The following is an 18,643-nucleotide window of genomic DNA, read 5'->3' as shown; positions in this document are numbered from 1 at the left end:
AAAAAGTTCAATTTTTTATTTCTATTTGTTTTATATGTTGTAGTTTAGGAAAATCAAAATCCTTACTAACTTATAAACGACAAATGTTATCCTTGCAAATTTGTGGTGGAAAAAATGGTGTTGCCACAATGTCTAGTGTTTCTAGTTGTGAGCACAAATGGAGTGTTTTTTAGGCCATTCACATAAAAGAGTGAAATAAATTGAAATGCAAAGGTTATTCCTGGACTCAACACATATTGCGAGATTAGTTGATGGTGATAACCTTTAAGACTTCATACTATATAGAGTCATAAGAAGACCATGAGGCCATTATTTTCTTCGGTCTTTTTCATATTTACGAGAGACACTGTGTAGCTATGTAAGAAAAAAAGTTCATTTTTTAATTTCTATTTATTTTATATGTTGTAGTTTAGGAAAATCAAAATCCTTACTAACTTATAAATGGCAAATGTTATCCTCGCAAATTTGTGGTGGGAAAAATGATAGTGCCACAATGTCTAGTCATAGTGTTTCTAGTTGTGAGCACAAAATAGTGTTTCTAGTTGTGAGCACAAATGGTGTTTTTTAGGCCATTCACATAAAAAGGTGAAATAAATTGACTCAAACACAATTGAATGATCTTGTCAATGTGCAGTACAATCTTTATATGCACAAAAAGAAGGTATAAAAGTGGTGTACACATAAAGCACTTCACTTTGATGGCATTGATCCATATTTAGATTGGATTACTAAGCCTAAGGATGTCGATGTGGGTACATTGTTAGATAATGAAAAATTTACTGATTTGGAAAAAGCAGCTGAAAGTAAGGAGAATATAGCCAGATGAGGCAGAACTTGGTTTTGTCTATGATATAATTTTGGGGATGCAGCAAATTAGTAAATATAATCCATGCGGTATGGAAAACAATGAATTTACTTGAGTGAAGTCATATATGTAGTGGAGGTGGTCCAATCTTGCTGAGAGGACTTATAATAGAAACCAATTTTCTGCTAAAAAGGATAGAAAGAAAATCATACGGAACATTTACTGTCACTTAAATGTCCTACAATAAAATGTCATCTTAGAGTTCTACAATATAATGTCATCCTAGGTGTCCTTTGATATGAAAAGTATCTTACCAGCTGCACGGTATCTGTATGGATAAACCCGCAGAGGATCAAGTTGAGTAACCATTTGCAGGTCAGCTTTTGTCATATCACGTTCACAATATTCAGACCTTTTTTCATATGCTGAGGCCTTGTTTCTAGCTTTTTCAATCAGCATGGTCATTTCCTGATAAGCAGCAGTCTTATCATTTTTCAAATAATGCACACGAGCAAGGCCTTGGTGAGCCCTAGTATGACGAATTTTGAGAGCACTCACATAGCAATCTGCTGCTAGATCAAACTTGCTACAATCCACATAAACACTGCCAAGATTATTCAATGCCTGCAGTGTCTCACAAGCATGTACATTAAGAATTGTTAATTAGCTGTATCAAAATTTATTTTACCATATTGAACAAATATGCCTATCACCAATAACTAATTCAAATGAATAGTTAACTATGAAAGCTGCAAGTGAAGTTTGCTAAACTGTTCAACATTAAAAAGTTGAAGAATAATTTTGAAAAATTTAAATGCATATCTATTATAGCATGAGTTCAATAGAAACTACCCACAAAAAATTGGAAACATAATCATGTATGTGTCAAGTGATATAAGTAAGGTAAGGCTTTGATTTAAAAATCAGTCACTTTAAGCTGAATTAAAAAACTGTTTTGGTTGTTCTTCCAATTTGACCTTATATGTTAACAATAACCTTTAGAACAACCTACCAAAAGTGGAACTTACATAGTGCATGCATCCATTGATTCAAGGTACGTTAAGGCTGTGTATTTTGAAAAGAACAATAGTCACACTAAACCAAATCAAAGACAAAGTTCTTTCAGATTCGCCATTAACAATATCAAAGCTGTAACGCCCTACCAAGGGATCCAAAAGAACTAACCTAGAATTTCACTATGTTTGCCAAACATTTTTTATTTTTTTTAAAGAATAACATATACAACAATGATAAAATAGCGGAAGCAATAACATACAACCATACATAAGCAAATATAACAGATTACATTCCTTAAGGATCCCAAGATGTTGAATCGCATTTAGATTTAAATAATACTAAGTCCAATAAATAACACATCCACATAAAAGAATAACTACAAGTTCAAATCCATTTAAATAATATACATTTGTCCCAAATGCCACTTGGCAATAATCGGAATGCACAATCATCCACTGTACATGTCACAAGATATGAAAGGCTAAAAGAATATACACTTATAAAATAGATTACATCATCCCTTTCGGATCATGAAACAAAGTACAATACAATAAGTAAAATCATCCATCATAATACACAAAGATAGAATGAAGGAAATGCAGAACAAGGAACTCCGGCCACGGCATCAACGGATGGATCTCAATGGTAAAAGTGAAAAGCACTACCACCTGACCTCATGGTAACCCAAAAAGGTCCACTCCCACCGCGCTGAGGAGATAGTTTCAAGTCCCACACAGGATAACAATCCCAAAAATCAAAAGTGATATCTAGGTCAAGGAAAACCCTAAAAGTAATCTAACTCAAAGGTTCCAAGATAAATCGACATCTAAACCCAAAGGCAAACAAAGACACATAGGGAATGTACTATGCAAGTGGGCAAGTGTCATCGCATGAGTCAACTCTAGAGTTACCCTGGCAATCTGACTTGACCCCGACCCCCTAGTGACTCTATGCGGCACTAGTATCCTTTCGTATTGACAAGGCAGACTAATGATGCATGGTCGCAACCAAACATCCTCTCTACTCTCATCCTAGTCTGTACTAGTACTCAAGGCATGGCGAGGAAAGACAAAGACTCTTATTAGGTTCATTTTACTCTCATTTAGTGTAGTGTTTTCACTTAATAAAATAACCTACAATGGGTAACCTAGGCAGCCACTTTGGGCTTCGACCTCCATTGCAAGCCACTTCCCGACATTACATACAAATAACCTACCCTAAGCTCATAAAAGTATAAAACAAAGAATCATAGTTTTCACCTTAGCTCTATACAAGTGACTGGAAAGCATCAAAAGACAATTCACAATAACACCTCAGTCCTTTACAAACAATAGGAAAGCATCCAAAAATAACTGATCGATGACTCAAAGGTTAAGTCAAATAGGTCATACCATTCATCTTAGTTTCACACAAGAACATTGAAAGCAATAACGAACAATAGATCCAATCTCATCATAGATCATACCAAACACATTACCATGGTTGAGTTTAAGAGATTAGAATCAAAGCATCATCATAATATCACAAAAATAGAACTCCCGAGCCTCTGGTAAACATCCTAAGACTGGTCAACGCTCTAGTCAACCCAAACGCCAAAACATAAGACACCATACAGTTAACAATGTAGTTTCATAGTTTTATTTGACTTTGAAGACACACACTCTAAGTTAACAGTAAGGTTTAAGTTTTTATTTCAATGTAAGTTTTCGAGTAGATGAGATTTACATTTTGCTGTTACAACTTAACCTATTCTCGTATTTGAACATATTGCACAATTGCCCTTATTGTATGAGATTACAAGGATTACAATTAAATATCCTAAAATAATTTATTTATTAAATTATTAAAATAATGATTATTGATTATCGAATAAAATAATTACAATTTTATTAAAATCAAAATCATTAATAATAATAAATAAATTTAAACTTTATTAGATAATATTTATTATCAACTAAAACTTAATTATACTAAAATTAATTAAATTAATTAATAGTTATTTAAAACAAACTATATTAAAAATTCATTAATCATTAATTAAATTAATAAATAATAAAAACTATTAATAAAATTATTAATAAATAATAATATTTAATAAAAATTATAATTAATAAACAATTTTAAAAAAACACATGAAAAGGCGTTTTAGGCCCGTCAGCCAACTACACAGTCGGTAGCTGTTGCAGGCAGTACTACTGCCACGGCAGCAGAGTACTGTCCACAGGGATACTTCTGCTGCCATGGTAGCAATAACTGCCTGCGCAACCATTAAGGTGGTCGGCAATTCTGCTATCGTGCAGAACAATCATGAGGAGGGGTGGGGGTTTGGTGACCCTGCCCCCATCCTCAATATTATATATTTTTTATAAATTAAAAACTCCCCACCCCCGCGTAATATTATGAAATCGATTTTTTTCTATAAAAAAAAAAAAGTTTGGCAAACGTAGTAAAATTCTAGGTTAGTTCTTTTGGATCCCTTGGCGGGGTGTTATATCTGGTATTAGAGCCCAAGTTCTACATTGGGAGCTCTGGGCATATTGGAATGCCACTAGTTGAACTAAAATGAAATTTAAACTGTTATGTATATCTATTACAAACCGAAAAACTTGAACTAGTGGAACTGAAACAAAACTTAAACTATTAGTTGTATATTCTCAAACTTGAACACTTAAACTTCAAAATTGAAATATACTTAAACCTAAAATTAGGCAAAAATTGAAAATTGAACTTATACTGTTTTCAAAACATGTGTCTTTTATGTATGCCTTACAGTAGTATGTTTTATGGTTATTATAACATCTTGTATCTTGGATTTTATTGTAGGATGGTATCTGAGACGAGATCTTCTGTTAGAGGCCATAGCCTTGGCCATGGTATAGGCCATGGACGAGGCAAAAACATCAGTGTACATGAATCTGTGCATGAAGGCCTTAATCAAGATGAGGATAGGGAAGAGCGTGTCAGTGAGCATCAGAAAGAGAACCATAGAGAGCAATAGGCTGACTCAGAGGAGGTTGACCTGAGGCAAATGATGAAGACCATCATGGATCACCTACCTCCTCTTCAAGGTGTTGGTCACAATGGAGCACACCAGATAGAGAATGACCCTAGACCTAGGTCTAGAAGCCCTCGGAGAGACCGACAGAGATCAGTTGTAGCTGCTCAGATGAAAGATCTTTAGAGGTCCAAGGTCAAACCCTTTAATGGGTTGGGTTCAGGTAATGTAGCCGAGCAGTGGCTTATTGCTCTTGATAGGGTTATTGTTATCCAAGACTTTGACACTAATGTCAAAGCGAGGTTTGCTATCACCAACCTAGAACTTTTTGGAGCCACATGGTGGACTATTGAAGAGAAGAAACTGGGTATAAACATGAACAATGTCACATGGGAGTTATTCCTGGAAAACTTCCGTGAACGATTCCTACCAGAGGAATGGAACTAGCAGAAAGCGGATGAATTCCATAACCTAAGACAGTTCACTATGACTGTAGCAGAGTATGAGTGCAAATTCTATGAGCCCATGCCTTATGCGGGAATTAGTGATATCCCAGCATAGTTGGCACAGCATTTCATCAGAGGCTTGAACAACCATCTAGTTGGGGGTGTGAAGGTATTTGAACCTAAAACCCTCAAAGATGCGGTACATCAAGCCATACTTATAGAGCAAAGTGTTAACCTAGGACATGGGGGTTTTGTGGGAGCACCTACAGTATCACAATCTAAGGGTGACCAAAACTCAGGTGGGAACAGGAAACCCCCTTTTTCCTAAGAGGAACCAGAACCAACAGCATCCTCAGCAACAGAAGGAATCATACCCTCACCCACAAAGTGGTGGGAGTGGTTCTAACTCTAAGAACTATCGCAATGCATAGCGCAATAGGTGAAATCAGAACCTACGTAGAGCAACCAGTCTTTTGCTAGTAGGGATAGCCACCAATAGTCGAGTGCACCTCCAGCAGGGAGGGGACCTAACAGAGGCACAAGATGTTATTCTTGTGGACAGTTTGGACACATTGCAGCCCACTGTCCGCAGCGTACATCTCACTTTTCAGGTTCTAGGCCAGCAGTATCTGAGCCTGTAGTTAGGGATGCAAGTAGAGCTCAAAGGGTATTTGTAGCAGTGGATCATCATCAGGTAGACCATCAAGGGACCGTGGTTGAGACTACAAGAACTATCCGAGGTACACCTCTCTTCGTCGTGTTTGATTCAGGTGCCACGGATTCTTTTATTTCACCAGCCTTAGTTGCTAAATGTAAGCTGGAAGCGATTAAGCAAGATTTGGGTTGGCAAGTGGAACTAGCCTCAGGTGCTAGGGTTTCCACAAATTCCATGGCATAGAAGTGTGAACTAAGCTTAGGAGGTTTTGTGACGTCAATTGACCTCTGGGTCACTCCTCTTGGCTCTTACGATGTGGTCTTAGATATGGATTGGCTTGGCTCTCATAGAGCTAGTATAGACTGCAGGAAGAAGACCATTTTGTGTCAGGATGATCAAGGGAAGGATGCAGAGATTGTGAGTATCCAGAGACCTATATCTCTACGGATGATATCCGCTATGCAATTAATGCGGAGCTTTCGTAAGGGATGTCAGGTATTTGCTATTACAATAAGTGAGCTGGAAGAAGAAGACCCTGCAGGAAAGACTATAGACCACCCTATTCTACAGGAATATGCGGATGTCTTTCCTAGAGATTCTAGGCATGCCCCGAAGAGAGATATTGATTTCAGCATTGATCTCATTCCAGGAGCGGAGCCTATTTCTAGAGCTCCTTATTGTATGACCACTCAGGAATTGAGTGAGTTGCACCTACAACTTGAGGACCTTCTGGCCAAGGGTAGTATTCCGCCAAGTGTATCTCCATGGGGAGCACGAGTGCTCTTTGTGAAGAAGGATGGTTTGTTGCGCCTATGTATTGATTATAGACAGCTAAACAAGGTGACAATAAAGAACAGGTATCCTTTACCAAAGATTGACAATTTATTTGATCAGATTAAGGAAGCTATAGAGTTCTCCAAAATCGATCTTAAGTTAGGATACCATTAGCTTCGCATTCGTGATGCTGGCATTCATAAGACCGCCTTTCGAACTCGCTATGGGCACTATGAGTTCACAGTAGTCCCATTTGGGCTGACAAACACTGAGTCAGTTTTCATGTGTCTGATGAATGGAGTGTTTCGTTCCTATCTTGATCAATTCGTACTTGTGTTCTTAGATGATATACTGATATATATTCTAGATCCCAGAAGGAGCATGAGGTACATCTATGTTTGGTTTTGCAGTGCTTGAGAGATAATAAACTTTATGCCAACTCGACGAAGTGTGATTTCTTTCAATCAGAGATACAGTATTTAGGTCATATCATATCAAGTGAAGGTATCTCTGTAGACCTTGCAAAGATTCAAGCAATGGTAGATTGGCCCACACCCACTACCGTGTCAAAAATCCGTAACTTCATGGGTCTAGCTGGTTATTATTGCAAGTTCGTCCAAAACTTCTCCAGAATAGCACATCCTATCACTTTCCTTCAGAGGAAAGGAAAGAAGTTTTTATGGACGGAGAAATGCGAGGAAGCATTTCAAAAGCTCAAGGAGCTTTTGACCAGTGCACCTATCTTATCGGTACCTGATCCAACAGGTGACTTCATTGTGTGTATAGATGCTTCCCTTGAGGGGATTGGAGCAATATTGATGCAGGATGGACAAGTGATTGCATATGAATAGCATAAACTCAAGGATCATGAGCTGAATTATCCTACACATGATCTTGAGTTAGCTGAGGTAGTTCATGCCCTAGTGAGATGGAGACATTTCTTGTTGGGACAGATTTGAACTTCATAATGATCATCACAGTCTACAGTACATATTCGCGCAGCCTAATCTGAATGCTAGGCAAATGCATTGGATGGAGTTTCTTTGTGAGTATGGCTTCAAGGTGAAGTATATTCAGGAAAAGGAGAATGTGGTAGCTGACGCTTTAAGTCGCAGGAGGCATGTGACACTATCTTGACTCTTAGTGTGGATTTGAGAAGCCGTATACTTCAAGCACTTCCTATAGATATTTGGTATCAAGAGGTGAGTAGAGAGATAGATTTAGGGAGACCATTGGAGGGCAGGTTTTCAGATTAAGTTTTGGAGTCAGATGGCCTTTTGCGACATTCAGGAAGGATCTATGTACTAGTACTGGATGAGCTTCGTTCATTGATCCTATCAGAGTTCCTATCAGAGGCTCATCGTGCACTTTACTAGGCACATCCAGGTGTCAAGAAGATGCATGCAAATTTGCGACGTCTATATTGTTGGACAGGGATGAAGCATGATATCACTGATTTTGTGGCTAGGTGTCTTGAGTGCCAGAGAGTCAAGGCAGAGCACCAGCACCCTGCAGGGCTTTTACAGCCAAATCTCATTCCTTCATGGAAATGGGATATCATCTCTATGGATTTCATTGTGGGATTACCTATGATTGCTCGTCGACATGATGTTATCATGGTCACCGTTGATCGGTTGACTAAGGTGGCACATTTTTCACCAATGAGGTCATCCTACACTGCAGCTTTTGTAGCTAATATCTTCATGCGTGATATTGTGAGATTACATGGTATTCCCCGAAAGATCATTTCGGATAGGATCACTTCCGCATTTTGGACATCATTGCAGCATGATTTTGGAACGCAGTTGAACTTCAGCTCAGCTTATCATCCAAAGACAGATGGTCAAACCAAGAGAGTGAATCAAGTTCTGGAGGATATGTTGAGGATGTATGTGATGGACAAACAGACTCTTTGGGAGGATTACCTTTACCTAGTGGAGTTTGCTTATAACAATGAATATCACAGTTCTATTGGGATGGCACCTTTTTAGGCTTTGTACGGTCGTCCTTGCCGTACACCTTTGAGTTGGGACAGTCTTGAGGATCGCATCCTATTGGGTCTTGAGATGCTTCGAGATATGGAGCAACAGGTAGTGCACATTTATGAGCACCTGTCTATAGCATAGGATAGACAGATGAAGCAATGTCGATGCTCATAGGACGAATAAGCAATTTGCAGCGGGTAAAAAGTTTTCTTGAGAGTGTGTCCGCGAAAGAGTCTAATCCATTATGGAAAGGGTTCAAAGCTAGCACCTCGCTTTGTGGAACCATTTGAGATTCTTGCGAGGATAGGACCAGTTGCCTATCGGCTTGCATTGCCGACCAGCCTAGCTCGTGTTCATGATGGTTTCCATGTTTTTGTACTTAGACAGTATATTCCTGATGTAATACATGTTCTTGATTGGAATGTGTTACAGGTAGAGGATGGGCAGCTGGCTTTGGAGCTGGTTCGCATTCTGCAGCAGGAGTTGACCCATAGGGGTCGAACCATAGAGCAGGTAAGGGTCCAATGGGACCCTACTAATGAGTCACCAGCTACATGGGAGGATGCATCTGGTTTACGGGATTTATATCCCTACTTGTTTATGGGCTTCTAGGAGTAAGCCTAAGTCTCAGGGTGGTGGATGTAGTGCCTACCCCTAATTTACATTCAGTTATTATTGCCGAATTTTTTTAGGCCAATTTATGTTTATGCTTGATGATTAGTAGCATTATTTTTCAGATTATTGGATATTGTTTTCATACTCAGTTGATTATATGATAAGACTACTTTGGTACTAGTTATTTCATGTATGCATGATTATACCTTGATGATGATTATTTACAGTGATTCCAGTTATTTGATGATGTTAGTTAGATGGACTAATTATACGTGTTTTCTATGGACACTTACCTCATACTGCATGTGTATGGTGTGCGTGTATGTTTTTTTTATGTATGACGTTTCTGATGTGGTTAAGGAAGGGAGTCATAGTAACCTGCTAGTCAGGATCTACACGATGCACCACTTTCTACCATTGCCTATTTAGTTTAGAATATATGTGTTTGTATATACGTGGATTTTATGCAGATTGTAGGTACCAAGTATCAACTTCCCTGAATTGCCAGGATAAGCGTACCCTATCGCAATATCTCAATGGTAAGAGAGAGGAGATAAATTCTCGGGTCCAAATCCTAACCTTAAAACCAATTGTCCTAGAAAATTAGGACAAGTATCTGAGATGATTACCCTTCTGAATTCATCATATGACATAAATTTGTGATTATAACCCTTGAGTTTGATCTTGTATGTAGTATTTTATGATGGATTTTCATATTTCGTCTTACAGGGCTTTGGTAATTTTTCTGTTGATTAAGTCAAATTAAAAGACTAATTAATAATTTAATTTAATGGAAAATTATTAAGATAATAAAATATTTAATTATATTTAATTAATTGAGAAATTAATTTTAAAAAGAATTAAATTTAAAAAGAAATTTATTGTTCTAATTTTAGAGTGTAATAATATTTATCTAATTTAATAATAATATATTTAGGAGATCATTTTTTAATAAATGCTAAATATTATTATTAATTAAGTTGATAAATATTTTATCAAAAAATACTTTGAAAATTAAATAAAGAGAGAGAAATTAATTTATTAAAGATATATTAATTTGCAAAAAGTGTGCATGAATATTCAAAAAGTAAATAAAGAGATTGTGATCAATGAGTTCCCTCACGCGATCGCACAATCAATGCCCCAAATTCAAGAGAGAACTCCATATCAGAGATTGAGAGTCTATTTCGCAAAGACCGGGATTTTTGTAGGGGATTTTTCAGAGAGAAGGTTTTGAGAGAAAAGAGATTTCTCTCACAATCTTCGGGCGGTTGCATATTAGCATCAGAACCAGGTAGAGCCTCGTGTTTTATTCACCCAATGAATTATGTTTTTTTCAAAATTCTTGTCTACATCGTGTTTGTTGAATTGTTTTTCCAAATTTCGTTTGTGATGAATCTTTCAATCTTTCATTTTGAATTTACTAGTATTCATAGCAAATTTCTATCTGTATATGAGGATTGAAAGATTAGGAAACCCTCGTTCTATAAATTGAATAGTTGTTTTTCAATCAAGAATAGTTCTGAAATGAAATCAAAAATTTAGAATGAAAATTTCGATTGGTTTATCTGGGTTTCCCTATCAAACTAAATTCGCAATGTTTATATATATATATATATATATGGATTTATTGGGATGCGATTTTGTTTATTTATTTTAAAAAAAAATGTTTGGCAAACATAGTAAAATTCTAAGTTAGTTCTTTTGGATCCCTTGGCGGGGCGTTACATCTTCTCTCATCCTATCATTATTTGGTCAAGCTTTTAACCTCATATAGAACACAACATTCTTGTGAAATTTTATATATACTATCCATTAATTTTTTCTGTATTCAATATCATATTGGTTTTTTATTCTTCTTGGAAACAGCTAATTAATTGGCATTATTTTGCAGAAACCAAGGCAATTTTCAACTGTTTACAATCAGAATAAAAAAAGCCAAGCAGCAGGATTATTGGATATCAGAATCAACATCACTAAGAAATTTCACAAATAGGAAACAAGATAAAAAATGAGAAAAAGATTTTCCATAAACTTATCAGCTCTCCAAAGGAAATACAAAGTATGGCCATCTACCATTCTATAGGCCCCTACTATTCTAAAAAGGCCAAGCAGCAGGATTATTGGATATCAGAATCAACATCACCATGAAATTTCACAAATAGGAAACAAGATAAAGAATGAGAAAAAGATTTTCCATAAACTTATCAGCTCTCCAAAGGAAATACAAAGTATGACCATTTTATGATCAATAACTTAAGCATATGAGAATTTAAAGAAATCAAGCATTCCTCTAATTCATCACCACTTATGAAAGATGATCTGAGTACTAATAGTTTCATCAAAAAGTACCAATGAAGAATAATTTCTGCACTATTGATGTAACATAGTATAAAATGGAAAAACAACAGGGAAAAAACAACCCCTAATCCAAATACACACACACCTCCCCACATACACAAATATAGAATGCAAGAGAGGGAGAGAGGGAGAGAGTAGTGAAGAAACAGGAACGGTGATTGCAGAACAACCTACTCATGAAAGAATCACAAAATGCATACATCATGCTAGTCATGTAGCTTTTATTATATCCTATGGTGAGTTTGTCCATTAGAATTCAGATTAATTAGAATTATATAATGTCCCCATTTTGAGCAGGTTCTTGCGGTGGTCTTGGTTACTTCATCATTGGAATCCTCGTGAGCTGACCATGAGATTTGAGGGTCACAGTTGTGGACTTGCTATTTTTAGTAAATCTATTTTGGGCAGTTGCCATATTTGGAAGTGCAGTTGGTGGCGCTTGCAGTTGATCATCATTTGTATTGGATGGAGTTATTTAATTGATGGGTTCATATTTAATAATTAATTAATGAGGCTTCATTATTAATAAAGGTACTTTATGTTATTTAATGTTATTAAATGGAATTGTGAAGTTGAAGTTTCTTAAGTGAAAAGTGTGAAGGAGAAGCTAAGTGCCAATTTGTGTTATAAATATGAGCCCATTTGTGAGAGAAAGGCATCCAATTGTCTATTTGTTTTTTATTGTCTTTTGTGAGGGTTTCTTTGTTTGGTGATTTTAATTCCCTTCCTGAGGTAAGGTATAAGGATTTGAACTGAGGTTTTTTGAAGACTGAAGCTGTGCATCAATCCACTGCTGAAGTATAGTGGAACTGATCTGATAGAACCTGAATATTGATCTCTTCTCATAGTGTATGCTGAGAAGAATTCATTTGCTGAGAATTTGGGAGTGCCATTGTGTGCTCAATTATCTTGATGTTGGGCAATTCTTTTAACCTGCCTGTTGGTGTTTATTTTGGTGACCATGAAATCTGAATTGGATCGCTAGCATTATCATTTGCTAGGCTTATATCTCTAATTTGATTGGGGTGATTTACATTTACATTCAAACGCCACTTTTTCATGACATTGGCATTGCATTTCTGGGTGTTCAATCGTCTGATATCAAACGCCAATTTACCTTGTTGCTGGCATTTAGTTTCCCTGTGACATCTGCACAGGTGTTGGGCATCATCGGAGAGAGGATCAGGCTGCTTGCCCTAGCACCTCACTTGGGCTTAAGTCTGCTGCAGAGGACATCAACATTAGAATTCATTTTTGTTTAGCTGTGGTGCCAACTCAGAGGCTGCGATCTGCTTGGGAAAAAGCCAGTCCTGGGTGTCTGTCATTGCTGCAAGCCAACACCATTATTGGCGTCACTTCTGGACTGCTGTGATTATATTATCTTGGGCCATAATTTGCTAGAACGTGGAGTTGAACACCCAATTGCTCGTGTTGGACAACTCTAGGTTTACACATTTATTTATAAACTTATAAAAGTACTGCTGCAGCATTTATAGATGCCAGTTAATAATTGCAAAAATGTTTCAGTTATACCATATGGTGTCTTATTGAACCATTTCAGTTCTTTAATTTCCAATTGGGGAATTTCATTGGTGAAGAAAATAATTGAAGTTTGCTTATCTTGCTGTTAGTTATATATTAGGATGGAATATAGTGCACTTGTATGCAATGTCATTAGATGGTTGAATTGGAAAGATAATGTTGACAAGATTTCAGAGCTGGAATTAATCTTATTGTGAAAGTTGTCACAATTACTTGTAAGCAGTTAATTGCACATTCTAGTATTGTGTTCAAAACTTGAGAATATCTTACTTCCAGCAGTGTGAACCAGTTGGGCTCTTTAGAACTTACGATACCAAAAAGGTATATGGAAATAATAGTGCACTAATCTCTGTCAAGAATTGGGGCATAGTTAATAGAACATTCTATGTTGGACTAGAACACATGAATTTTGGGTTCTACATTCACCCCGTGATGAGTTCTTATTCAATGACTTTGTTTCCTAGCAATTTGTGTCTTGGAGTTCACGGCTAAGTGATGGAATAGACCAGAAAGGATAGCCCAAGCAATTTCCGATCCAGTACAAGTGAATGGATAGTCACTGAAAAAACAAGAATGGATATGAAGATGAAGGGCACGTGATCATCATGGTAGTTCTTAAATAGACTAAGAGAAGACTTGGGAGGCAGCCAATATTCCTTGAAGCAAGATGTGCAAGCAGAGAAGAGTGGTTGCCCTCTGCTTAGGTTAATTCTAAAACACTTTCAAATGAAGAATGAAGTATTGGATAATAACAAATGAATATCATACCTTGACATTGATTGAATTAGCTCTATTGATTTTGCATAGTTAGCAACAAATCCAATGAGAGTTTATTCACTAATCATGTGAAAAGTATATGTAGAAGCATTAATGTGGATAATCCATTGTTAAGCTAAAGTGGAATTCATCACCTTAAATAATTAGTTAAGGCACAAGACAAGTGGTTCCAACTGATGTACTAGGAAGTCCTAAGGGTTTTCATCCCCTATCTTCAGACAACTAGACTCAAAGGCAAACAGACAAGGCCAATTGACCTTCTACACTTTAAACATCTGCCCAAATTAATCTTTCTTCTTTGTGGGCCCAAGTATGATATGCAGCAGCTCCTCACTTCATCACCACCCCTTACTGATGTCATCATTTCTCCCTTGCATTGGTGACAATTACTGAAAAGTGGCTGCTTCTTGCCACCTTGGAGCCAACCAAAAACGGTTATTCTCAAGCCACAAAGTTGCAACTTAACATTTCCTTCCATTGCTGATGATCAGATTGCACAATCGCAGGTCTTACCAAATGTTAATGCCAATAGCCGCAAAGTTGCGCGCAACATTAAATGTAACTTTCAGAGTCATTGCAGCATTACAAGTCTTCATGGCATTTTGTCTTGACAGTTACGAAGCCGCAGCCCATCATCTTATGTGACCACCAATGGTCAATTGCAAGATCCCAAGTCTCTTTAACTGCATGCCATGGGAGTTGTGAATCCACGATCAAACACTTAAGGACTTTAGAACATGTAAGATTGTCATGACTTAAAGGGGGGACTTATTTAGAACATGTAAGATTGTCATGACTTAAAGGGGGGTGTTTACTAGGAAATAAGGCATTTGAACACTACGACCAAAGGACTTCACAGAGAAGGGAAAATCTGATGACGACCGTAAAGAAATGAAAGCAGATCGACTACCAAGCTAGCTGGAGACATCTCTTCTATGATGATTCAAATTCTGGACTAATACAGCCACAGCATGAGCTACATTGATTGTACTTTGGTTAGCCATTGTAGTAATAGTTTACTTTCAAAATTCATTGCATGGTGATCAATTTGTCATTTGTGTTCAGGAATAGCATTCTTGATCACCCCCATACTCAGCTGCTGTAAATCAATATGTTGACACACATTTGGAGATTATGATTGCTGTTAACTTATTATTATTCACTTCTACATGATTCCTAATCATCAAATTGATGAAATTTGCTGTATGATTCAAAACTAGGTTTGGCAATTAATATGCCTTTGTTGCTCCAATTGAGATCATCATGTACTATTTTATATTTTTCAGATATGGACTTTGGTATACAGTAAAACCATAAGATCTTAAGATGCATTTATATCAATCACCCTTGTTAAATGTTGTTTGCAAATTTCAGCTATGTATGATAGTAAACATAAATAGTGTATTATGTTCCATTTAATGATAAGTTTTATATAATTGTACGTTTTGTTTTTCCAGTTAAACACTCACTCGCAATGATGCCAGGACATGTGCAATTCAGACTGTTACTCTTGTAGTTACTATGAGACATACTTCATTCAATGATAAACAAATGTATTACATTATCCCAATTCATACTGGTCAACACAAATCTCATTGTATGTTCCCAAAATCAAATGGTGACAAGGCTTCATTAAAAATAAAATCCAGTTTGGATAAGCACATTCTGAGAAATAGAAAGATTTGTAAGTTGAAATCTATGGGTATTACACATCACACTTAAATAGCTCTTTGTTCGTTAGTATTAAGTTCTTGTTGTGTGGTAACTGTTATAAGAGAGAAATTCTTTGTTGTGAAAATAATTGTTTTTAAGGCTTTGCACTTCGGGAGCAACAGATGCATTATGTATTGCTTGCTCAATTGATAATGGATGGAATGCTCTATGTCTAGCTTTAAGATCTGATCATAAATTTCCAATGTACAGTAGTCCACATCATTAATTGTACATTAGAAACCAATGATTGGATTTCTTCTATGCTGTCTCCTATTGACTACTTGTTTTATAAGCAACCAGCAAGTTCTACCTCATAATTAATGGGGGTCACACAGATTCATTTTGCTCTTTGGCGGAAATCCTTAACAAATGAATAAAACAATGCATCACTATGAAATTCTATATGTTCCATCTGACACCCCGTGTATGTGTTGGTCCTTCCATAAACTGTAGTGCTTATCGTGACTTTCTCTAAAAGAATGTAGATTCAAGCTTGTTGATCCATTCATGTGGTGCCACTTCTCCATAAAATCTGAGGATGTATCTGGGTTTTTGAGTTTGCCACATTGGGATGCGGCCATTGCTTGTGATATTGTGTTTGACTTCCTGATAGAAACGTGGTTCAACTTCTTAAACTATCATCTATTTGCATAAATGTTTGCATCACTTTTCTTTTCCATCCATGTGTTGCCATATACTCATCAAACTGAGAGACATCTTAATCTGGATATTGAGATTTTCTGTCTGTGATATGGCCATTGCTCAAGTTCTTGTGCCGAACTTCCAAATGTAACAATGTCATGACTTCTTCCTCATTCTACCTTCTACTTATGTACATGTTTGCATCCATTCTTCTTTTTCATTCTTGAAATTGTCTGTGTAAGGCCATTAGTAATATTATCTACCTAGAGCACGCGATCATCCACCTTACCATACTTGGCGTTTGTGTAATGTAATCCATTTTTAACAATTGCCAACTGACCATAAATTTGTATGGTTGAGCTTGAATAATTGTGGTCACCTACTATTGGATCTGTATCAGCTTTGACTTTATCATTCTTAAGGGGTATGTAGTCAACCAATTGTATGGGATCTTAATGAGGCCACCCTGCAAATTATGCAAACTCGACTAATTTTGTCGGCTAGTGGTTAGCCCTACTGAGTTAACTGACGCAGGCTAGACACTCTATGACAACTAAGACCAACGTGCTAAATGATCTAATTAATTAATTGACACAGCTGCTTCCAACATGAATCTATAGATTAACTAATGAGATTTTCTGTCTGTGATATGGCCATTGCTCAAGTTCTTGTGCCGAACTTCCAAATGTAACAATGTCGTGACTTCTTCCTCATTCTACCTTCTACTTATGTACATGTTTGCATCCATTCTTCTTTTTCATTCTTGAAATTGTCTGTGTAAGGCCATTAGTAATATTATCTACCTAGAGCACGCGATCATCCACCTTACCATACTTGGCGTTTGTGTAATGTAATCCATTTTTAACAATTGCCAACTGACCATAAATTTGTATGGTTGAGCTTGAATAATTGTGGTCACCTACTATTGGATCTGTATCAGCTTTGACTTTATCATTCTTAAGGGGTATGTAGTCAACCAATTGTATGGGATCTTAATGAGGCCACCCTGCAAATTATGCAAACTTGACAAATTTTGTCGGCTAGTGGTTAGCCCTACTGAGTTAACTGACGCAGGCTAGACACTCTATGACAACTAAGACCAACGTGCTAAATGATCTAATTAATTAATTGACACAGCTGCTTCCAACATGAATCTATAGATTAACTAATGAGATTTTCTGTCTGTGATATGGCCATTGCTCAAGTTCTTGTGCCGAACTTCCAAATGTAACAATGTCGTGACTTCTTCCTCATTCTACCTTCTACTTATGTACATGTTTGCATCCATTCTTCTTTTTCATTCTTGAAATTGTCTGTGTAAGGCCATTAGTAATATTATCTACCTAGAGCACGCGATCATCCACCTTACCATACTTGGCGTTTGTGTAATGTAATCCATTTTTAACAATTGCCAACTGACCATAAATTTGTATGGTTGAGCTTGAATAATTGTGGTCACCTACTATTGGATCTGTATCAGCTTTGACTTTATCATTCTTAAGGGGTATGTAGTCAACCAATTGTATGGGATCTTAATGAAGCCACCCTGCAAATTATGCAAACTTGACTAATTTTGTCGGCTAGTGGTTAGCCCTACTGAGTTAACTGACGCAGGCTAGACACTCTATGACAACTAAGACCAACGTGCTAAATGATCTAATTAATTAATTGACACAGCTGCTTCCAACATGAATCTATAGATTAACTAATAAATGAATTGATCTGATTATTAATTATCTATGTGCCAAATACAACCTCAAAAAACATAATTAATCTTAAGGTATTAATCTCACTATTCAGACCTGATCAAAGAAACCTAATATTTTAACAAATCTATTACAAGTCCAAACTACAGATTCTAGCATTCAAACCAGTCAACTATTTTTTAAGAACTTAATTAAACTACATAAAATAAAACTCATTATCTAAGCTATAACTTCAATTCTAAATTATTCTAACAGAAGCTAAAGTAACCTAATGTTAAAAGCCAAAAAAAAACTAATGTTAAATGTTAATTCAATAAATACTAATTACTCTTAAAAGTTCAAATTAATCTGATCCAAACTCAGATCTAACATAATTTTAACTAACTACTTCAAGATTTGTAGTTTTCGGGTAAAAGATTTATCTACATTTATAGAAGAGAAAGGGTGCACAGAGAGAATGATAAAATTTGGGGACAGATGAGAAAAGGTATAGGAGCTCGCTGCAAAAGACAGATGGCAGATGCAAGTGAAAGGAGGAAGGAAGAGTACAAAAGAGGTGATGGAAATGGAGAGCAACTTTTCCTGTGCACAAGTGGCTAGAAGTTGGAAC

General features: G+C 36.5%; 1 protein-coding gene across 11 annotated transcripts in view; it reads right to left on the bottom strand.

The window, feature by feature from the left end:
- EOL1 (ETO1-like 1) overlaps positions 1-18,643 on the bottom strand; it is a 68,562-nt gene that overhangs the window by 38,405 nt on the left and 11,514 nt on the right. For 6 of the 11 annotated variants that reach the window (XM_089807376.1, XM_089807379.1, XM_089807381.1 and 3 more), the window contains one exon: positions 1,120-1,429. In XM_089807376.1, the coding sequence (XP_089663502.1) occupies positions 1,120-1,429 (310 nt within the window). The remainder of the gene's footprint in view (positions 1-1,119; positions 1,430-18,643) is intronic. The other 5 variants (XM_089807384.1, XM_089807385.1, XM_089807377.1 and 2 more) reach the window with 1 other exon arrangement.

Source organism: Cupressus sempervirens, chromosome 10, assembly GCF_028749045.1.
Source record: "Cupressus sempervirens isolate cs-2001-9-10 chromosome 10, ASM2874904v1, whole genome shotgun sequence".
In the NCBI taxonomy this organism is placed as follows: Eukaryota; Viridiplantae; Streptophyta; class Pinopsida; order Cupressales; family Cupressaceae; genus Cupressus; species Cupressus sempervirens.
The sequence above is the reverse complement of the archived record's forward strand: the minus strand, read 5'-3'. Positions and strand labels throughout refer to the sequence as shown.